We start from the raw sequence: 24,421 nt of genomic DNA on the forward strand, positions 1-24,421 counted from the left end.
AAATCACCAGTTATGAGACTAATTCAAGTGATGAGCAGGGAAAAGTGAGGAAGCACTATTTTTTCAGTCGCTTAATAGCTTGGATTTCTTATTTTAAAATATGTTATGGTAACCTGCACTTTCTGGATGAATACTGCCTAGCATGGACTTCATATAAAACCTAATTCAACATGAATGACAAATAATACACTTCTTTTTTCCCCTACATTTCTTGAGTTGATTGGAAGTGGGGATAAGGACTTGGCATGGCTTTAGCGATATTCAGTTATACTCCTTCACAGTTGGTACCTGAAAGAGAAAAGAGAATCTAGCTCCTAAGGTCATCTTGTTTCTGGAGTTTTTTTCTGAGAAAGAACAATGAAATCTCTTGTATTGTTGGTTTTTAAAAATTTATTTATTTATTTGCACGAATACATTTACTTTGCAGGAATTCTATTTTCATCATGTTGTCTCACCAGTGCTGGAAGAGCTGAAACTTCCTGTGTTTTGGGGAGAGCATGTATAAAAGGAATGACCTCATGGCCAATGTGATGGTCACCTCTGCAACTCCAGAGGTACAGTTCCTTGTTTTTTGTTAGCTCCTGTATCAAAATGGAAATTTTGGCTTGTTTCAACTTTCACAGAAGCCCTTTCCACCACCAGTTATGTCAGTCCTTTTTCTTATGAACGGTATAGTATTTAACAACAGAGTAATTTTAGAACACTCCATACTTCTGAGTGTTCACAAGCTATTTTTTGTTGATGATGATTACTTATTTAGGTGAGTTTTAAATAGCATTTTTGACCTGTGACTCCATAACTTACAGCAGCCATTTATTATTGAGTTGAAAGCAGTGTAACGTACCATTTAAGTGGAGCCAGTCAAAAATATTCCAGTTGAATATTTTTGGAATTTACTAGTCTACTAGTAAGAAAGTGCTCTGTAAGATTTTGTTCATTTTAACTCTTTGTATCCTTTAGAGACCAGGCAGCTCTGTTGTGCTGTTTCCAAAAACTACCTAGTTCTGTGTTGAGCTGCTGAGCACAGCTAACAGCCTGTGTTTGTAGGTACAGTTAACTGAGGGCTGCTTGGGAACTAGTTACCCTACTGAGGTTTTTCTGGTTTTTTACTTTCATGTAATATTATGATGAAATATTAAAATCAGCTACAATAAAGCTTGGCCAGTAAAGCACACATTTTAAATGTATGATTGGAGGTACTTTTTGTTTTTTAAAAATGTAACATTTTGATGAAATTCTTTCCTGGTTGAAAAATTCTACTACTTCATCTCTTAAGACAGCTGCAGAGCTGTGTGAAGCAAGCTTTCCTATCATAGTGGTGCCTTTTGCACGCACAACTTGATCCTATCAAAGTAGTTGTCCTGATTTGCATGAAACAAATTCACTGTGAACTGATCTTTAAAAATCTTATAACAAAACAAAAATATGTAATACAGCTGTGCCCTGCAGAAGATCATTTTTTCAAACATAGTATAAATGCCCTCAGACTAACAAAAATAGTTTTTCATTCTCTCAAGGTGGGGAACATTTTGAATTGGGTATGTAAACACACAATTTTGAAATTCCTCTTCAAAATAATTAAAAAAAAAAAGACTTTCACACACCGTTTTCTCAGAACAGAAATATCCGTCATAGGTCAGAGCATAAGAAGCCTCCAGGGACAAACCAAAGATTCTTCTAATCCATTATTCTGCCTCTGATAGTGGCCAACACCAAATGCCTGAAAAAGGGCACAAGAGCAATGCAAGCACAGGAAACATCCCGCCGGTACCATCCTGGCCACAGCTGTTTGCAACCCAGGGACTTCCTGAGGGGAAGGTCCTGTTTGCTTATCTCTCAGTGTATTTGTCTTCCATAAATTTACCTAGTCCCCTGTTTGAATCTGCGTAATCTTTCAGTTTATGCAGAATCCCATAACAAGCTGTTTTTCAGCTTAACTGTATGCTGTGTGAAGACCTGTATCCTCCTATTCATTTAAAATCCATCTTTAATTTTAACTGATAACCCCTTTTCCTGGTGTTAGATGAAGCAAAGAGAGACCATTTCTACCTTTCGTCTCGCTTACTTTGTTGGTTATTGTACTTCCTTCCCACAACCCACTGCCTCTTTTCAGTTGAAGATTCCTAGCATAGCCAGTGTTTCTTTGTAAAGAAGCCATTCCATACCTGTGATCATCCGTGTTGCCTTGTTCTGAAACTTTTCCAGTTCTTTGATATCCCTTTTAAAATGGGGACTAATACTGCATATGTATTCCAACTTTGGGTGCACCATGGATTTATAAAGGAGCATATTCATATTCTGTTATATATTTCCTCTTTCCCAGACTTAGCAAATCTTGCGAAGTCCCTTTTCAGTTTTTCAATGCCAGGTTTTGTTTTTTGTTTTACCACATTGAATTAATAAAATGAAGATTCATAGTCATCAAGAAATTGTCACCTCATTGTTCACTCTCTTTTCCAGATTGTTGAATATATAATAATCATCACTTATCCGTGCATAATTCTCTGCTGATTCACATATTCTCAGTGCTTGTAACTACTGTCTTGTAACTGATTATTTATACTTGCAAGGGTAGTCTATGCTAGGGCTACATAGTTTCTTTAATGTCTTTGGTGTGAGGAACCACATCAAAAAACTTTTGGAAGTCCAACAAGACTGTATTAATCATGTTCCCTTACCCACATGTCTGTAAATACTGAGGCAGTGCTTCTCTTTCTAAATACTAACTTGGCAATTTCCTGATACAGCATACCTATCTGTGTTTCTACTAATTCCCCTTTATTCTCTTCTTGGGTTTGCCCAGTACAAATGTCAGGCTTCCTAATCAGTAATTCCCCAGATACTTTGTAGGGGGAAAAAAAAAAATCAGCATCTTGTTTACGACCTTCTAGTTCTTTGCTACCAAGTCAGTTTTAAGTGGGAATTGTATGTCACTGTTAATTAAGATGCCAAAACGTCTTGTTTTGACAACAATGTTCTAGCAAACAAATAACCTCAGTGAGGTAAGGGCTTAACATTTTATGTGCATATGTTTTTATTCAGTATGTAGTTTTCAGATAAGAAATAGAAAAATAATGCTATTATTATTATTAAATCACATTATTCCTGAAGAAAGGAAAATGAGGCACAAGTGCCTGCATCTGAGCCCAAGGACAGAAACTTCAAAAGGAAGGCAAGGCACCAATTTTTAAGGCAAGACACAGTACTATTCTAAAGTACCCTGGAGCTAACATTGGGTTAAATTTCAGGACGTGTAAATTTTTCCTTTTTTATAATGTTACGGATAGAGCAGCATGATTTGGATCTACCCACTCTTCACCTTGCATATTTAATTTAAAAATTTCCATTGAATATGAATCTCCAAAATCCCAACATGTTTCCTTTTGTGTGACAGCTCTTTTATCTTGTCTACAATTTTAAAAATGGCTTTCTAAAGTTGAAAATTTCATAGAGTTAAAATTGTATGTCACTATAGTTTTTGCAGAAGAAAGTTGGTTGGAAACATTCGCTAAACTAAAGTTTATAATTCAGTATCTGAAGCTTTTTGAAGTTCATACATTTTCTTATAATTCCTTAATATTTTTACACATTTATTTTCTGAATTTGACATGAAATTCATCATTCTGCAGATAAGCCTACTATTTTTTTTTTTGTAGGGTAGTAGCAGCTCAGATTCTCTGGAAGGGCGAAGTTCAGATTATGCCAATAAAAGCTACGATGCAGTCGTATTTGATGTGTTGAAAGTAACTCCTGAGGAGTTTGCTGTAAGTAGAAATGTTATTTTGCATTTAAGCTTGTATAATATTCAGGGCTTGCAGGATATTAAAAAACATATAAAACTTTTTTCTTAAAAAAAATCTTTTAAATGAACTTCCAATGTTCTTGAAAACAAATTAGCATGTCTTGGGATTTAATCATTCAGTAATGACCTGACACAGCATATTTGTTTTTCTGTTTAAAGCCATTTGAATTTTTTCTAGTGTTTTAGAAGACCCTAGCATAGGTTTAAAGATACTGGTTATCCACAGTCTGATTCTTTTTTTTTAATTGAAACCACAAATACTCATCTTTTCTGCTGAAACATCAGTATTTCAGAAAAATCAGTTTCTTAAAAGCAGGAAGGAAACTTGTAGAGAGGAAACAATTTGCATTCCTTAATAACAATAAACTGAAAGCAGAACTGCAGCTTTGGCAAAAGTCCAATACAGTTCTTGTGCTTGGCCCCTTGTTTTTAATTTATATGTTAAGTTGCTGGGGAGCAGGAAGGAGTGAGGATGAAAGCTGTTGAACCTAGTTTAGTGTTTTCATTAATATTCTGGGCATCAAAATGATGTTTCCCTTATTTGGCGTAAGATCGTTTAATACCCATTCACAAAAAAATCCTGGAGATATGCCTGCATTATTCCTAGAAGTTTGTCACTTTTGGAACAAATTCTGATGAGTCTTTTTTAACACTAATACAGAGTACACAGATGAGAGCTGTTGTTAGGTAAAAATATAAAAATAATTGGTTGGCAAATCTGCATCAACTCAGTTAAAAAATGGCCTGATGCTTTTGCTCCTATTCATCCAAGTTCAGATGATCCATGGCCAAGGACTACCTTCAGAAATGAACAGAGCCACAATTTAGACAGGCCTGTAAAGTCACACAAAAAATAGAGATGTGTAATTTCGTCAAGAGGAGACTGAATATTAAGGCCAAAGACTGCCCAGAACATAGTGTGTAGTCTACACCAGCAAAAATGAATTTGTGGTGATCTCAGAACTGTATTTATAAAATGATCAAGTCAAGGTAAGGTTGCTTGTACCTTACAACTGATCAGTTTTCTGTTACATTTATAATTCCTACTGCTGTTGGTTTGAGACAGAACCTCGTTGATGAGGGTCTTGATTTAATCGTACACTTTAAAAAAACACACACATAGGCGTGCGCACACCCCCTTAAGACATTGTAACATATCTTTTAACTCTGAAGGCCAAACTTCTTTAAGTTGCTTTTCTCTCTTTAGTTCCTGTAGCCATGAACAAAACAAACAAACAAAAAACCCACCAACCCCCAAAAAAATGAAAAATTGAAATGTGTGCCTGTAGGACTGGCAGTGAGGCTTGAAAAAGATCGTATATAAATCCTAGTGGTAGGCCAGTTTGTTTGGTGTTGGTTGGTTTGTTGATGTTGATTTTAATATGGTCACACAAACTTTTTAACACCAAGGCTTTCTTAGCTAGAGTAGCTATTCTCCTTGTGCCACATTAAAACCTTTTCATTGGTTTACCCTGATCCTCTTTTTTTATTAACAGCTGAAGTAATGTTTACTGCTTCTGTTCCATCCAGAGAAGCAGATAATTTCTTTTTTCAGTAAATAATAGCAACCAGTAAATTATACATACCATTTCTTGTTACTCAAGACTGTGGTAGTCTGTTTCAAATAACTTGAAACAGTTCAGTTGGGGAGAATGAAAAAACCCACAGGTCTGGGTTTACTGTACTTAGTACAATTTGGTTACTGGACATCAGGGCAGAGATCTATAGAAGATGGGATTGCTGTATTGAATATAAATATTTAGAGAAAGGGAATGGACCCAAGTTAAGGTCACTTCCAAATTTAGTGTGTTGTGTTCCTTTTTAAAATTTAGAAGCAGCAGAGGAGAAATTCCCTGGTGGTAATCACATATATAACGAAAAGACCAGCAGATCTTGTCAATACTACTGAATTTTTGGTCTAACCTTTTTGGTGATTTTGATTGAACTTGCATCTTGTTGAAACGATTACTAATTCTCGCTGAAAACGTCTTTATTAATGTCACAGAATATGGCTTATAGTCATAATTTACATAACTTCCAAATATATAATGTCATTCGATCACTGAAGCAATTCAAGTATCTTATCACTCAGATGCTAAGAATGTTCTATAAATGCTTTTTTCCAAAATCATTGGCTTTGAAACAGCGTTACAATGTCTTATGAGGACATGCTCATCAGTGACTGAAAATCTGTGTGTGACCCCTTTAAAGCGTATTCCAATCATAGCTAATTAACACATCATAATGCTTTACTGGCTTTCAACCCAATGACTGTAAAATGCATGCTGCTTTCTGTGTGAAAGGCAAATAATTCTTCCTGCCATTTCTCTTTTGTCAATAAACAGCCCAAACAGTAAGACTCTCAAACACAGGTTTTTCCTCTTAGGTACAGCCTAAGAGAATGTAAGAGAATATAATGACATGTTGCCACTCAGGATGGTGGAGTTTCTGCTTGTGGTGTGTCAGCCTGGACAGGGGAGGCCAAATTCGGGACTGGTCAGTTCTGGTCTATGGAGAAAATGTGACTGTATGGTTTGTAGTTACTAAAGGGCAGACGTAAATACATGATTGTTAGCTCTTCATATTACATTATTTAAAATTTTATCTTTATTGCAGAGCCAGATTACATTGATGGATACGCCAGTATTTAAAGCTATACAGCCTGAGGTAGGTTTTCTTAAACTATCTGTTTACCTCTTTGGAATTCAGTGCCTGAGGGAATGTAACCATTTAAATAATGCTTTTTTGTTCAAAAATGCTCAACTTCTTGCACTGCACTAATATTCTTCTAGGCTTATTCGTTGTTAGCACTGTGAACCTGTAACCCAGCCTGATTTAGTTTGATTTGACATCTATTGCCAACAGAGGTGACTATGCAAATCTTCCTGTCCTGCTTTGTGTTGAGTGTTTCTTCAGGATAAATTTATCAAATGTCAAAATTCTCTACTCTCCCTTCTGCTCCTGTTTTTCAGTTCACATCTGATTTCACAGTTTGACTTATGCCTCTAGTCATAATCTGTATTTCAGGTTGCATCAGCTGCTTGGCATTTGTACTATCATGTTTAAGATTCAATTCTGAGGGAATAAATCAGCCCAAACCCTTAAAAGTTAATGTATTAGTGTCCTTTAATTTTTTAACCTTTTAAGAAAGACACAGAAAGAAACTTGAGGCCTGTTGAGAAAAACCAAAGTTAACCTAGACATTTGAAAATCAGAAATAAGAACTTCAAAAATAAAGAATGAAGGTACTTACCAGAATATGTTAAATTTGCATAGAAGTGATATGTTAACTTGGTATTTTTATGAAATAAATTTATTTTCTGCAAAAGGTACAAGTATTGCATGTTTCCAGCTTCAAGTTCTTTAATATAAGAACATGTCCTTAGATCCGTTATGGTATATGTCTTCTTGTGCCTAGGTGGGACAAGGGGAAAAAAACCCTGTAATACTAGTGGAACTGAATTTTTGACAACATCAGAAAGGGCAGTCCAGTTTAAAAGGTTCGTAGTAGAAGCTCAATTCATCTAATTTGGTCCCTAACAAAACAACTCGTTGTATATTACAGTGGTTCAGAGAGATTAGTAGCCTTCTATTTTGAGAAAGTATAGGGAGGAAAATAAAAATTAATTTATCTGGTGTCTGGCCTTCCTGTCAGATAAATTAATTTTGTTTCAAGCACAGACAGTTTTGTAGCTGAAAACACTTCTATGCTTCTGAAATTACATGTGTTCTCCAGGCAGTCAGGGAATCTTTTCTTTACTGTAGGAAAAAAATGGCAAATGAACAATGCAGTAAGAAACCATCAATACCTGTAAAAAAATTTGTTAATGCAAAAATATTAGTATTTACAAATAGATATATAGGTACTTTTTCATGGTAAAATTTTGCTAGGAAAAACATCAGTTAGAACAAAATGGAGGTTTTGCCAAAAGCGGAGTTAGTGTGATACTCTGAGGAGATGAATGAATACAAAAGAAAATACAAAACTGTAGATGTTCATATTTAAAGTGAATTTTGCATTTGCTTTAATTGCTATGAAATATCTGTGCCATAGAATTTTATAGCAAAACAAAATACTGATTTGCTGTTCTTCTTTTCCTTTGTCATTGCTTCATTTTGCCTTTTGGAAGTAAAATTTCCTGAAGTGCTACTCTGATTGGCAGACAGATGTAACTTAGTGCGAAATGATAAAAAAAAAAAAAAAAAAAAACACAAAAAAACCAACAACCTATCGTCATATTTTCAGCTTCTGATAGAATACAGGTTTGTGTATAAGTAGCAGTTGCCATAAACTGTTAGTTTTTAATTGTATTTTCTGATTTTCATCTTACTGGAATTACCAATATAATTTAACTGTTTGTTTCCCAAAAATTACTGTTTCTATCCTGAAATTGTGTAAGCCGAAGGGCTAGGTTTTAAAGCCAATACAGTCTGTGTATTTGTCATCTACCTGCCTCTTGTTATTAGGTAAGTTACTAGACTAAGAAGGTTAAAATTTTCTGGTCAGATCAAGTATTAATGTATAGTCTGTAACCGTCTGCATTTGTTTGATGCCTGGTAGCCTTTTAAATTAAGTTGGTGTATTTGTTCTTCTGTGTCCGTAAGCTTGGATACCCTTTGATAAACTACTCTTCTGAGGCCCTCAAGGTTTCACGTAGATGACTGGCTCTTGCGTTGTTGATGGGCAGGTGTTTGCCATTTTACACCGGAACGCTACCTTGTCAGAGTCTTTCTTTGGTGTCCTTGTATTGCATGGAAGAAGGAAGGGCCAATATTCTGGTTGAAACCTGTGTTTCATGACGTATTCATTTTACTACGTCACTGGGTAGAATGAAGGCAGAGTTATGGTCCCTACTTTTCCTTTCATACTTGCTTGTGCAAGGTGGTTGCAATTGCTCTGCAGAATCAGCTTTTGTATGCAGGAAGTGGTGGTAATTACACTGGTATGTGAATAAGAGTGAATACTTCCGGTTTCCTGTGCTAGAAAGGCGGTGTGAAAAAAGCATGGAGAGGTTGAAATGCTAGGTGTTGCTAGATTTTGCTAGATGTCACATAGCTAAGTTCCAGGGCAGAACTGTGCACAGAGAAGGTTTCCTTAGTCAGCAACCGTTGGGCCAGCTGCTTTAGTGAGTTATCTGTTGTTGAATTTTGTCTTTGGGGGGACAGCGTTATATTGTTTTTTCTTCGGGTTTTACTCTTTAACATGAGCTTATGCATGGATAGGAAGACTTAAGATTTGAGAGTTCTGGTTGCCCAGTTCTTATCTCAAACACACAAACATCCTTTAAACCTAGCACTTGCTGGGGCTTTTTTCTGCTTTTCCATTGAGCTATCACTAAAACACACATCTGCATATTACTTTGCAAGAGTTCAGTAGAGGATGTCTGATTAACAATTCTTTGTTCTCCAGCAGAAATAACTATGCTTACTTTCTAGACTTCTATGTAACTTTATTTAGTTGGGTTTTTTTCTTCCCAAAGTCCTGGAAGTTGCAATCTCCACAAATTTCATGGTTTTCTTGCACACTTGATTGGAAAGTTTCTTGTGACTGTGTGCATTGAGGAGTTTCTTGTGACTGTGTGCCCGCATCCTTCCATACAAAAAGATGAAGTATGATACTAGAACACAGCACATTTTAGCAGTATAAAAAAAATTCAGCAGGGGCATGTTGGATCACTTACTCTTATCAACCTTCCTATTCAGTCCAAATTTTAAACCTAGTCAAATGATTTTACCATGCACAGGATTTTCCATTGTTGCTCACTAGCCCTCTGACAACTGCTTAATATTCTTAGGTTACTGACCTCTTCCACTTTTCTGACAAATGTAAATTTTGCTGTCCCTAGTAGAGTGACTGAGATTTTTCCACATAAACATATAATTTCCAGACTGTGCACTGATCATGTGGAGAATCTGTGTCTTGATAGATGCGAATTGGCATTTTTATCTGTAGAAGGCTTAAATGCTGGAAGACTGGGATACAAAATGTGTTTGGAACTGGAAATGCTTTTCCTGGTGCTCACACAGGAACATGCAGACCTCTGCATCTCGAGAGTGTGTTCCATTTATCAGAATGTACAAAGTGCTTTTCAGAGGCAGAATTCTCTTTGGCTGACTCTCTGCCTTTTCATGTGAAGGCATCTAAAGTTAATAGCTTTCATTTGGAAAGTTGAACAACATTTTGATTGAAAATGAAATTTGTGGTTCTAAAAACAGAAGAGTGATTTAGAACTGGTGTTATGGAGAACTCATTTCCAGTATGTATGTATCTACCACTTGTCAGATCTGAGTATAAAGACTATATAGATATGTGGTAACTTGAATCTGTAGTTAAAAAGAGCCAGGCTGTCTAAATATATTTGAAACTGCCTGAAATAACTATTGGAAAATGGACACTTTCTTTCTGGCTAAATCAAATTTGTAGTTATAATTTCAAATTTCTTTTGATGCATAGTTTAATACAGTTTATTTAAGGGGAAAATCATTAATCTGCTTTTTAGCTCTTCTGTTTACTTTATAATTCCCACAGGAATTTCTACTATTTATTTTGCATTTTAGGTGAAAGATTATTTTTTGCTATAGAGCATTGGGGTTTTATTATGCATTGAAATTCATTAGTTGTGTTTACGGGTATACTACAGAATTGGTGATTTGTCTTATTATTTTGAACTGGTTTGACTTTGAAGTAGTCACTGTAATGAAAGATCATTCAAAAATTTGTCTCATATACTGTTGACTGAACTACGCAGCCTACTGGCAACTTCTTGTTTTATTGGCACCAAAGTACTAATGTATATTTTTAAGTACATGCCACACTTCAGTCAATTCTGGCTAAACTCTTACGGCTTAAAAAACAGCCAAAAAATAAATATCAAAACCCAAAATAAAACAAAGAGTTGTAACCCCAACCTTCTGACCAGAAGACCTTCAGGCTTAAGACTGTTACTGTCCAGCCTTTTTCAAATGATAGATTCTCTCGGTGTGAGTATCACATACGGAGATTTCAGGTTTTTTAAAATAAGTTTGTAACTACTGTAAACAATAATATTACAGTTCCAAAATTGTGTTCTTCAAATGCTTTAGATCTCACATTTTAATAAAAAAAAAATAGAGGTTGAATATGGTAAACTATGGTGTATTCATGGAAGTTTTACTAAATGTAATAATGAGGATATCATTCAGGAATAATAGCTAGGTTACCACCTCTAGTTGCACTGCTGAATTTTGTACTCTTTAACTACTTCTAATACTGCTTATTGATATGTTTAGCTTTAGCTTCAGTTTTGAACCAGATTAAGATCATATACTAGCAAATTCTTTACTCCTGTATCTGCTGATTTGCTCATACAACGGAACCCTGGACTGAAATAATCAGTGCAGAATGAAACTTCAGAGACACGAGTTGTGGCTGATGCTTAGTCTTTCTGTATCTGAGTATTAATAATGTCTATTTTTTCTACTATCAGGAGAATATAGGAATCACATCATTTATATACATCAGGAAAACACAGAAGTGTTTGGTTAGACTAGCTGTCATCGAGTCGGTGCCTTGGATTGGTTTTAGTGGTTATCTGATAGATGCTTCTGTCATGTATTGGTTTTTACGCTTTTAAATGTTTTTAAACATTACTGATTTTTAAGGCAATTTTTAAATGTGTTTCCTAGGAACTAGCCAGCTGTGGATGGAATAAGAAAGAAAAACATATCCTCGCTCCAAACATTGTTGCCTTTACTAGGAGGTTTAACCAGGTAAATGATTTGATTACTGTGATGAACAGGTACTGTTTGACAGTTGTCTTCGAGTTAAAGTTAAATAGAACTACTCTATGAATTAAAACTTAAGAATATTTTTCTAAATGAAGATTCAGATTTTAAAATGGCAGTTGCTGTTTTCAATTGCTTTGTCCACATTTTCATGTTGTTCCTCTAAACCATTGGTTCCTAATTATTAATTCCTAATAATTTTTGCTGATGTGTCATGGTACAACATTAGCAATTCTTCTCTTTCTTTTTCTGTGTTTCGCTTGCTCATTCAGTTATCTTAGTGTTGCCTCACTTCTCTACCTACTTCTTATATCCAGTGATAATGATTTTGGGTAATTGCAGCTATACAGATAAGAATACATGGGATCAGAACTCTTTTCTTTCCTGACCCTGTTTTCTCCCTGGAGCATCATGAAAGTTTACAAATATTTCATAAAGTCGCTTTTTTGTAAATAAATTCAGTTATATGTGTTTACTTTATAGGTCAGTTTTTGGGTTGTACGAGAAATATTAACAGCACAGACCTTAAAAATAAGGGCAGAAATATTGAGCCATTTTGTGAAAATAGCTAAAGTAAGTGCAAATCTCTTGTACTATAATTCAAAATCTTACTTCCTTTTTGTTTGTTTCTGCACTACTCCTATGAACCGTTGTTGGATTACAGAGGGTAACGTTCTTTTTTAGCGTATCTGCTATGTTGTACCACGTGAATAAGATAAAGGTATGACATCTATTGTTTTTACTTGGTTAAATAAAACTACCCAATTCAGCGTGATTCATCTTGTACCTTTGCCTAACAAGTTTAAAAGTGGTTTGTCTTGTTGATGGCCAACTAGGTGTTGCCAACGCTGAACATGGTTGTAAACTGTTCTGGTTTTTGTCTCCCCCCATTCAAACTTACCTTTTATGAAACGCAATCTCTTGCTTTTAAAATGGTTATTGTGAGACTTGTATTCCTACTTGTAACATGTAGTTGCTGGTATAAAGTACCACTGTTAAAGCTCAGTTATTTTAATGAGTTTGAGCACTGCATTTTACAAATCATTCTTAACTTTTTAAAAAATATATTTATTTTAAAAAATACTTTTCTGCTTCATGATCTGTGGTCATTCTGTTTTGTATGACCCTGTGTGACACTAATATTAGTAAGAAGACAGCACTTTGATCAATGGCCTCAGTGCTAGTCTTGTACATGGGAAATTGTGTGTGTGTGTAGGTAATTAGAATAATATTTTCCATGTAATACAAAATGATTTTTTTTTTGTATTGTGAATATTTCCAATCAATTTACTTAGCAGTTTTGTGCTTATGCAGAAGAGAATGTATCTGGATAAGTTCCTGGCACAAATGCATAGTCTAAGTACTAGGAGAATGGTCAACTTGGAGGTGCTAGGTTTTTTCTTAGAAATAAGAGGTTTGGGGTTTTTTTTCGCCTGCAAAAAGGAAGACACTGCTCTCTCTTTCTCTGTTCTTTTTTTTTTTTTCCCTTTCCTTCTTTTCCCTCAATAAAATCCAGATCTTCCTCAAATGCTCCTGAGCAATGAGTAAATCGATCACTCAAGGATGACTCCAGCCTCTTTTTAAGATTTATGAAGAAGCTACATGACAGCAGTTCTCATTTTTCTATCTGGAACTATGTGTAGGAAACTTTATCATCTAAGACAGCTTTATTCCAAAGTATTATCTCTTTTGAGATCAATATGTTTTGAGTAATTGTCAATACAGAGTGAATTTAAAGTATGTTGAAGTGAGGAAAAATTGTCCTGTAAAACAGATTACAAAATAAAAAGTTGTGTTAATTCTGAAAGGGTCATCAGCAACTTGGTTGATGTTTTTGGCTTGATTAAATTTTTAATTTCCAAAATTATACTAATTTTAAAGAACAATGCATCAAATAATTTTTTCATATTTTCTGTTCCTGAAGGAACAGCTTTAGAAAATAACAAATTCAAATTAAATACAGTTTGTATTCTCATAACTGAAATGCCTATTGTTTTGACGGGTATATTTGGAAAATTTGCAACTTTTAAAGTGATCTTCAGAATTTTGCACATTGACAGCATTGGATAATGTTGTCTGCAGTCATTGATGAAAAGTTTGTATTTTATTAATGAAAAAAATTTTATTTTATTAATGCAACTTTGAGATTAACTAATCCTGCTTCCTTTTTCGATGTGCTGAAAGTTATTATTTCCTTTTTTCAGAAGCTTCTAGAACTGAATAACCTTCATTCTCTTATGTCTGTGGTGTCAGCACTGCAAAGTGCGCCGATCTTCAGACTGACCAAAACCTGGGCTGTAAGTCATTCCTTGACCATTGTCTTTTCTGTCTTGTTTGAATTCTGAGGTTTTCTGAACTCTTCTGAATGTCGAATTGCATGCTATGGAAGAAGATTCTTTATATTCTTGTTTTTGTGGTACCATCATAGCAGTAGTAGTGATCTGTTACATGTTTTGTGAAGGTGGAGTTTAAATGGCTGTGTATTTTTAAAATCTTTCTTCCTCTAAGTTTCCTGTTTTTCTGTCTGTTCTAGAAGTCACTGATTATATGCTCAAGAGGACTTTAGTTGATAAGTAATCTTAGAAGACCCCCATATAGAGTGTGTATCAGTATCCCATTATACAAATCATAGTGTGTGTCATTAATACATTGCCTAAGAGGAAAGGAAGACAAAAGACCTATTACAAATGTATAAGCATTAATTTTGTGATTCTTGTACAATGCATTTCATTTTTCATTTATTTTAGAAATTAAAAGCACTGATAATTCCATTTTCAGAAATTGGGTCTCTTGAGGGCAGAATTTCTCATTTAAATTTACTGTAAGTTTTGCTATTTCTTTAAAGTGGAATACACAATTATGATGTAATCCTGCTGTATGTAATCTTTAAATATACAAAGGATTAGGTAATTCTAATTAATTTAGTATTCCACCCAACACGGATCACATTAACTGTTCAGAACTGATAAATAAAGTCGGCTACTTAACTCTTTTACCTAAGTTTATTATGTCTTTAAAATACCTGTAACTTTTTTATCGTTTGATTAGTCAGAATTAGGCTATAGTCTAATAAAAATGTAAATGCCTGCTGTCTTGTGCAGCATGATGAAGATGGAACTTAAATAGGGAAAATCTAAACCAAGTGTGTGAATAATTCATTGCAGGACTTAGACCTAAAGAGGTGTAAGGCTCTTTGCAGGCAGAGTTCAAAAATACAATACAGTGCAGAGTTAGGGCCTCAAGGAATTCTTGGTGCTGTTTAGCAAGAAAACAGCAAAATTATTCTGAAATCTTTTCACTCTTGTACCTTTTATGTTACTTTTTACTAACAGCTGTTGTTTAACTATGATGTGGTGCGCATTGTTCCAGAGTTGCAAAGGGCCTCAGGGCTCCCATTTACAATGCTGTTTGATGACTCCTGTCAAGCCCATCCTGTTCTGAACAAGACTGAATGAAGCAGTTAACTCATGCATATCCATTGCAGTATTTTTTTATAACAATGGGCAGACTCACAGTTATCTAGAAACAGAACAGCTAGGCTTATGAGCTCTGTAATACAAGAGTTGGAATTTTACAGAGGAAGAGGTGTATTAAGAAATGTGCCATGGAACAGCTGTCTGTTGTCAGAAAGTACAACTGCGATAAGTCAGTATACAGTGCCATAATTCTCCACTCATTCCGACTCAATTGGCTTTTAAAATCATCTTAAAAATATTGCTGTTTTTTCTAAAAACAGCTGAAATAGGGAGTGTGTTTTTATAGCTACAGTTGTGTATTTTGTGTTTACTTTTCAATCTTCTTTCACTTTAGGATCTTTTGCATTGCTAAATATTTTTCTGATTTTCTGTAGTAAGTCCAGTAATAGAAAACAGAGATTTAAATATCACAGTGATTTACTTTCCTTATACTTTTTTCCAAAAAGTTTTGTCATACTTCTAATAAGGCACTGTTGAAATGGCACAATTTGCATTTATTTAGAGCATTTTCCATTGCTATTTCTACTTTCAAATTCAAGAGGATTTTTGGCAATTCTGATAAACTATGAGAACGTTGATGATTGTATAATAACATATATTTTTCCTCTAAAACTTTAATATTGCTGAGGTTATTCAAAACTCTGAGGGAGTGATATGTGGATCCTTGATAAACTATTCAGAAATAATAATCATATTTGTTCATAGCTTAAGACTTACGCTGAGTTGCATTTTTTTTTCTTAACATGTAGCACATTTTCAAACGTTGTGCTGGTTTGGGTGGTGATGATGAATTTAACTTGACTATGCTTTCCTTTACTGTGGGTGATTCAAGAAATTAGTATTTGTTGTTGTCTTTGTGGAGATTTGTCTTTTAAAATTTTATTATCTCCTTCATTTTTTTTCTATGTAGCTTTTGAATCGCAAAGATAAGACCACCTTTGAGAAGTTAGACTATTTACTGTCTAAGGAAAATAATTATAAAAGGACACGAGAGTACATCAGAAGCTTGAAAATGGTTCCTACTATTCCATATTTAGGTAAGTGTGAACAATTACCTTTTTTATCTGTAGCTCATTTTGACTGACAAGCACTAGTGTAGCATGTTATGCACCTGAACAACATCAGATATAGAAGGTATGGTTCACTTCGTTTGATATTTAGGAAAATTAGATCTGGTGGAGATTTTTAAGCTATACACTGTCAAGGATCTCTGACTTGTAGAAGTTTTTTGCATTACTGACATCTGAAAGAACAAGTATGTCTTTGTTTACTGTCCTTTTGATGTCTTCAGAATTTACAAGAGCATTGGGTTTCAGAAGTGTCTTTGAGTACAGCGTGATTTAAGACCTCGTTCCTGTAGCTTTCATTTTTGCTCAACTGTTTTTTCAGATACCTCATAACTTGGTATCTCTAAACTGTAGTTGTTGGTTTGTGTCAGTTTCTTATAAATACTTTGAAAAGAGATACAAACTGAATGGTCAATTCAGTTGATTGACTTGTCTTTTCAGTATTCCCTTGTATTATTCATGTAGACAGACTATATCATTATTTCCCCAACTGCTCTTTTAACTCGCAGTTCCTGCCCATTACTGAACTGTGCTAGCATTCCTGAGGAACACTGCAAAAAAACCAGATTCCTGTTAAACAAGACCATTCAGACACTGGAATGTCTTTCTAGTGATGGGTTTTTTAAAAGAAAGAGTTAATTTAAGAAGTATTTAACCATGTCTTCTCTAAGTGATATAATAGAAACAATAAGATAATTTATTGTAATTATTTTCTAGTGTCCAAGAAAAGACAAATGCAGTGCTTTTTCTATAGCAGTCCATGTATGGAAAGCATGGTCCTGGTGAAGTAATTGTTTTGAACATTCTGTAAATACCACTTCCAGAAAAAATATATTTTAAAAAAATCAAACTAAGTCTGGAATTTCCATCACAGATATTCAGCACAAGTCACTAATGTTTGACAAAGTTATAAGCAACAGAATACACCATAAAGAGATGTCTTAAACATTTTAAAGTATTGGTATAACCACAAACTCCACTTCTAATGCAACTTTTTTCTTCATCTGACGTCATTCTGCCTTGTGCTTCAGCCATGTGAACTCCACAAAATCAAATGTGAAATACACCTTTACCTAAAGTACTAGGAATGGCTGCTATTCCTGACATAGGAATTCCAGTTAATAATCTACAATTACAGCTACACATATGAGAAGAAAATTTAAGTATTCTAGGAATGATACATAACAGTTCTTGGAGAACCGTGTTGTATTCCGAGAAGGCTTCTCATCATTGTGATACTTCTTACTTAGCATGAGCAAACCTGACATATTCATAGAATTTCAAAAAGATATGTGAGGAAAACTCTACTTTTTGCATAGGCTTTTTAGCACCACAAGCTTATTTGTAGTCTTAAAGTATTCAAAGGACTACAAAAAACACTTTATGTGGATGTGTCAGCACTCAAACCAATCCGTAGCTTGATCTAGTTTGCTGTAGGCTTTTTAGAATTTTCATCCCTTTGGCTTTTTTGCTGTTTATTCTGTTGATTTAGTGCATATACTTCAAAAGAAATCCACAACACGTGGTATTGTGTTTATTTTAAATGGTTTGGAGATGGTTTTTTTGTTCGCCTGCCTCCCCCCGCCCCCCCAAAGCAAGGGGTGTAGATCTGTAAAGTAAGACCCTTTCCAAATTGTCATTTGCAGAACTGCTTTCGTTCTTCACCAAGAGACTGTTAGAGAAGAAAACAGATGCGCCAAGCCTTGTTGACAAATATGTTGTCATGGACAGCCTGATTTAAAAGCTGAAAAGGCAGTTTATTAGATTAGGACGTAGAGGATATGAACAATTGCTGGGAATATTTTACTTACTGTATTTGTATTTATGAAGTGGAAGACTGGCATAAACTCAGGACTGTAAAATTTTCATGCATTTGTGTACTATTTGTATACAGCTGCCTGCCAGTTAGTCTATTAAGCTGTCTTCATCCTTCTTTGAAGGAATGAACTTTAAATTCAGGCTTGGTTTGATTCTGGTCAAGGTTAAAATCATAAAATGCTACGTCTTTTCTGCTAATCTTCTCTTCAAGGTTGTTTGCATAGGTCTGAAAAGGCTATGTCTACATGATGTATCAGAGCTCACCTCCATTTATTTCAAGCATGTTCAAAATTGTCATCTGGACAGACTTCTCATACCGTGCAACCTCTTTGCATTAAGCCTTTCTGCGTGACAGTAGTTTTGTTAGTGCTTATGGTTGATGGTTGCTTTTGTATTGGTTTTGTGTTTATGTTACTTTTTGTTTGGGTTTTTTTGGCTGACGAGTAGAAGTCTTGGTAGCTTTAATGATCACTGAAGGAAGAATTTTGTTTCTTCCCTGTGGGGCTTTCTCATTAGAAATGCATAAAGCATGTTATGCATATATTATATAAAATATACCTCATTCTTTATTTGCACCTGTAATGAACAATGCATAAGTTTAGAGAGCATCTCTAGCTGGAAGTTTGAGGGGAAACAAGGTCCTGGTTTTTCTGATGATCCTTAATGAATTTATATAGTGATAGGGACCATATGTTCTGCATGGATGAGATGCATGTCTGATAAGAATTGTCCCAGGTACCTCCCTATATTCTTGTACTCCAGCACCAACTGTAGTGTGCTATGAGCATTCTAATAGTCTCTTAGATGTAACTTGTTTTCTGTTTATGTTGCACAATTGAGGTACATCAACAAGCCCTGTAAGGTTCTAACTCTTGGATCCCTGAGGATTCCAGGACCCAGATTAGGTGGTGCTGTGGCCTGAGGAAAGATTTTAGAAGACTTTAATGGTAGCTAATCTAGGTCTTAAGCTCCAGAGTTTATTACACAACATGAACATGCAGTGGGAGAATTTTAAACGCTTTTCCTGCGGTAAGTTGGAATGATTGCTTAAAATTTGTACTTAGTCTACAAGAACTATATAAGAATTTAAAAAAAAAAGTATCTGTTTCATAAAGTAAAAAAATCGGGTCTATTTGCTTTCTTTCAGTCTCAGAAACAGTTTTTGGTGACAGTAGTAAGTATGAGACGTGTGAAGACCGTGTGCTGAATTTTAGAAAAAAATTTTTTTGAAGGCTTTGGTATATGGCCACAGCAAAACCAGAAGTCTGAACAAGAGACCATGTCTTCACAGGCATATAGGTGTTTAACAGCCTTCAGAAAGTATCTAAGAGTAAGGCACATGCATATTTCTGAGAACCTGCTTAAATGATGCTTTTACTTGTACTTTTTCTTCTCTACAGTCCTGAAGCATTAGATTATCTACTAGATCAAGAAAGTGTGCAAATCATATTTAAAAGTAAGACTTTCAACAAAGACAAAAAATGAGGTTCTGTCATTGGTATAACTTGCAGATTTTGAAAAATCTGTCCAATTTACATTACCAAACAGACCTTTTAGAAAAATGAAAAACAGGAAAGGGTATCCATGAACACTTTTTTGTACATAAGAGAAGACGTGTACATACTTTTGGAATGAGTATTTCTCCCAGGTGCTAAATAAATATATATGTAATTCAACTTGAAGATGTATTAAAAAAGAGACCTACAGTTAAAGTGCTGTCCAATGTTGATAGTCTCCTTTTCTTTTGTGACGTATACAAAGTAGCCATTTGACGAACTGGTTTTTTTTGTCAGTATTTCACCTGGGAATATTTCTGCACACAGGTTGTTGTTAGTGAATGTAGTCCAAGTGGTTTTGAGACTTTGTGCATTTTCTGGCTTGCTTAGTCTCCACAGGCAGCACCAGACCTACTCTCCTGTTAGTGAGGCATTTTTGACTTTAAGGTTTACCAGTGGGAAAACTGAGGTTTTGTTTCTGTTAAATCCTTCACTTTGCTACTAAGATGGTAAACAAAGAACTCTAGAAGTAGCAAAATCTTTTCAAATAGGACACCCAAAAAGGCATCCACAGATTACATACACTTGCTACACTGCATTTTTCTTTTATCACTGAAGTTCTGATTCAGATTCAATTTGAATTCAGAAAAAAAATCAGGGGAAAAAAAATCGGAATTCAGAAAAGATTTTAAAAAAGCAGAAGAGCTCAGGAAGTTTTTGGTTTATTTTGTGAAGAAACTACATTACTTACTCATATAATGAACTATTTTCTGGCTTTATTAGTAATTTAGGATGATGCTAAGCTGGAGCTAAAAAGGGTAAATGTTTTTAAATCACTGAACCTGGATATCTAGAGCTCAAGGATTCTGCATAGGCTTCCTGGGCCAGAATTGCTGTCTTTGTATTAGTGACCCTCAATGCCTCAATCGATTTCTCTTTCATGAACTCATGCACTCTCTCTTTAAACACATGTAAACTCCTTGCATCCATAGCACCCAGCTGGGAAGGATTTCCTCAGCTCTGTCCAGTACCACATTCTTTTGCTTGATATGAACATGGCATTTTCTACCTTCACTAGATAAACCCTACCTTGTTCTTTATGCAACTTTTTGAGGCTACTTCTGACATTATGGACTTCAGTCATTATCTCTGTTGTCTTCACACTAAATCTTCAGTCACCTCTCTTCCAAAAGGAAGAGTCCTTGGATTAATTGATCATGCCTTGTACGGATGCCACTTGGCATCCTTAACAACCTTCTGTGGCGGCGTTTCAGTTCTGTATCCTTTTTTAGGGGAAGAGGGTGCACATGGACTGCATGCAGAATTCAAGATAGAAGTGCATGCTGGATTTGTACAGTGATTTCAGAAAGTTTTTTGTGTTCTGCTTAATAATTCCGAACATTCCATTAGCTCAAAGATTAGTAGCAATCAAAAAAGCAAGTTGTTTTCAGGAACTGTTTATTGTAATCCCAAGATCTTGCCTTTATTGGCAATTATTTGCTCTTTTCATTTTATATGGAAAGTCAGGACTTTTTTTTCCCCAATATGTGTCATCTTCTGTCTTATTGTCCAAGCAGTCTGTTTCATAAATCCTTCTGCAGTTCCTCTCAGTCAGCCCTTCTCGTTGCTCCCCTCAATTAGTTAATATCATCAGCAGATTTTTGTTCCATTGTTCACTTCCATTTTCAGGTCACTTATGAATATGTTGAACAGCATGAGTCCCAGCACAAATTCCTGTGGATAACAGTCAGCACTGCTTATGTAAAATATTTCTTATTAAATAAATTTGACAGCTGTCTCTAATGGCCATACTTTAAAAAATGTGTTGAAAAATTGGTATGAGTTACTGAAACTTCTTTGAAAATAATTTCAGGTTTGAAGGAATGTTTGGCTTATCAGAAGAGAATATTCAAGGGGGACTTGTTTCAGTGAGTATCTTCTCCGGGGAGACAACATTAGGTGTGGAAAAGCTTTAATCTGTCTGCTTAAATGAACAAGTAGACTAATAGCTCTATGTTAGGTGTAAATAGTGAACTTAGAACACTGAATGAGAGTGACGAAGTCTCTGAAGATTTGCAGAGTTCACAGGGCTCCCATTTCATGCTGTAGAGCCTCTTGTCTCTCACTGCAAGACAGTTAGTTATGGGTTATCAGTTCTCATTCCATCTGGGGCAGTCTGAGATTATGTTTGAGATGCGCTGGAGAACATGCCGGGTAGTTCAACAACTGCTTAAGTTGACCAAATACTCTGGTTTATAGAATTCACTCAGAGCCTTGTGTAAGAAATGCTTTAGTACTGTCCAGTTATGGGAACATCACTCCAAGCCAGTTTTAATTAAATTTAAAATGAAAATATTTCTGAAATGGACAAAAGTGTTACAAGCCTAGTAAAAGACATAAGTAATGAAAGCGAAAGGAAAAAATCTGCATGTTACTGGGTTACAAGGTTGAATCTGAAATTCCTGCTTTAGACTTCCTATCTTGCCAACCTCCTAGACTTGCCAACCTCCTTTAGACTTCCTATCCTTCTGCATATCTTGTACCTCAGGTTTTGTACATCGCAGAGAGCCTCTCCCTGGTGATTGCAAAGACTAAGCAGCGTTGCTGCTTTTTTAAAGTAAGGTTTTCCCTGCTTCCTAGGAGGTGCAGTTGAACCTTTGTGTAACCAGGTGAATACAGGAGACAACTGGTATGTTTACAATCTCAAGCTATAATATGAGATATTAGTATATTCCTTACTATGTTTAAAACTACTATGTTAAAATATCCAACAGTTGTTTTCTTTTCAGACTGATCTTCCAAGTTTAAAAAAAAAAAAAAAAAAAAAAAGAAAAGAGAGAAAGAAAAAAAAATCATGAGATTGGCAAGGCTGTGGTCTGGACTGTTGGAAGCAGTTAGCCACAGTGTGATCTAAGAAAAAATAGCAGTCACATTCTTTTGAAAATTCATGGGTGCAGTGGCTAGCTACAGCTTTTTCCTGTCCTCACTGTAGGCGATCTTTTAGGTTGTATCTGTATGTTATACAAAGGACAATGATGGGTATGTTCTCACTGTTTTGTTTTGTTGGTTTTTTCCTTGGAATATAACAATGGGGATAATGCTGAAAACTTTGATAATAGAACAGTTTCAGAAAAGAACTCCTATGAAATATGCATATAAGAGAATAACGAGTTGTCTTCTGAAGTAAACTAAATCTTGCGAGATAGCCTTTTGCTTAAATGCTGTAGGTGGAGCCCCACTGTTTAGTTCCTGATACACAGATAATGTATTAGTTAACAGCATTTTCTTTACTGTTCTGAAAAAGGTAGAGATATTTCAAAAAGTCAGAAGAGCAACCTAAGTTTTTAGGCTGGACAATTTCTACAGTACTTTTTGAAATTAAGGAGGAGTACAGGAGAATTGAAGCTGTTAGAACTCTTTTCCATTGTGCTGCAGTTCTCTCCTTCTGTGTAAACTCACCTGATGTGCTTTTGCACATGATAGGAAAATGTTTTGTATGTAATTTTTAGGCAGTGTTGTGTTGTCAGAGAGGTACTTCTTTGAGGAGTGGAGAAACAAGAATGTAATTGAAAGAATTGGAAATAATTAGAGAAATGGGAAAAACTAAGACCTTTCACAGTTTATAGTAGTGAAATGGTGGATCTAGTGCAAACTGAGTTCTGTTGTGTGAATTTGAAAAAAAAAAAAAGTCATAGTGAAATTTTGCGAATCTGTGATTCTGCCAATATACTTTCCAATAACTTCACTGTATAAGTTCCAAATTCTCTATGCTTAATTGTTTTTGATATGCCAGCCTCTGGGTTTGTTTAAAATTATTTTATGCAAAGTTTATACAAAAAAATGCAGTGTTAAACATTGGGATGTGGTTTTTGGTTTTGTTTGTTCTTTTTCTAGAGGGCTTATCTAACCAAGCCTTAGCTAAATTGTGAAATAATGATATGGTCCTTATTGTTGTCCTACTCCGATGGTCCACACTGAGCCAAGCAAAGTTCCAGTTGGTGAAGACTTTTCCTGAGTAGAATCTGTGTAGTAATATAGACAGTTTTTTCCAATGCCTTTAATTTCAGTAAATCTGTATGTTTAAAATGTTGCCCTACACCACTTCTGCGAAGTATTTTATTATGATGTAAATATGACTTTTTAAATATGATAGGAACTAAATCGTTAGGTACAACTAGACGTATATTCTTGTTCATTTGGACCTTGTTTTCTGCATCCTTCCCTCTCCCTGCTTCCCATCCCCAGTTGGTTTGAATGTGTCAGATATCCTCAGTTCTTCTTTGTCAGCCACAGTTCTTGTTGTGAACATCACTCTTCACCAATGATACAACAGAACAATGGGTTTTTTTCTCTCCTCCATTTTCTAAACTAGTCTGTTCTCCAACTTATTTTTGCTAGTGAATTTGTTTAATCCATGTGTAGATATACCAAGCTTTCTTGTTCTACCCACACTGCCCTCTCACCAAAAATCCAGGTTCTTTCCTCTGTTGTAAGGCTTTTGACACTGTCTCTCACAATCCTCAGTGACAAACTTGTGGTTTGGTATGGACTAGATGAGTGGATAGCGAGGTGGACTGAAAACTGGCTGAACTGCTGGGCTCAAAGGGTTGTAATGAGCGGCATGAAGTCCAGCTGGATACCATTGGCCAGCAGTGTGCCTCAGGGCTCAATACTGAGTCTAATATTGTTTAGTATCTTCATTAATGACCTGGACAATAAAACATAGCATGCCCTCAGCAAATTTACAGGTGATACAAAACTGAAAGGAGAGGTTGATAGACCAGACAATTTTTCTGCCATTCAAGAGGACTTCAACAGGCTGGAGAAATGGGCAGACAGGAACCTCAGGAAGTTCACTAAAGAGAATTGCCAAGTCCTGCATCTGGGGAAGGGTAACATTATGTACCAGTATAGGCTGGTGGCTGACTGGCTGGAAAGCAAGTGGGTCAGAAAAGGACCTGGTGGTTGTCAAGCTGAGGTGGGTTGACACAGCATCCT

At 35.4% G+C, this 24,421-nt stretch overlaps 1 protein-coding gene across 1 annotated transcript; it reads left to right on the forward strand.

Annotated features, from left to right (window-relative positions):
* Nucleotides 1-497: 497 nt before the first annotated feature.
* Nucleotides 498-17,850, forward strand: LOC104081978 (ras-specific guanine nucleotide-releasing factor RalGPS1-like). Its single transcript, XM_009584914.1, has 8 exons — nucleotides 498-554; nucleotides 3,657-3,764; nucleotides 6,419-6,469; nucleotides 11,468-11,551; nucleotides 12,050-12,139; nucleotides 13,771-13,863; nucleotides 15,953-16,079; nucleotides 17,756-17,850. The coding sequence occupies exons 1-8, from the start codon at nucleotides 498-500 to the stop codon at nucleotides 17,848-17,850; spliced, it is 705 nt and encodes a 234-aa protein (XP_009583209.1).
* Nucleotides 17,851-24,421: the final 6,571 nt, after the last annotated feature.

The sequence above is a fragment of the Fulmarus glacialis genome, unplaced genomic scaffold (genome assembly GCF_000690835.1).
Source record: "Fulmarus glacialis isolate BGI_N327 unplaced genomic scaffold, ASM69083v1 scaffold5989, whole genome shotgun sequence".
Classification (NCBI taxonomy): Eukaryota; Metazoa; Chordata; class Aves; order Procellariiformes; family Procellariidae; genus Fulmarus; species Fulmarus glacialis.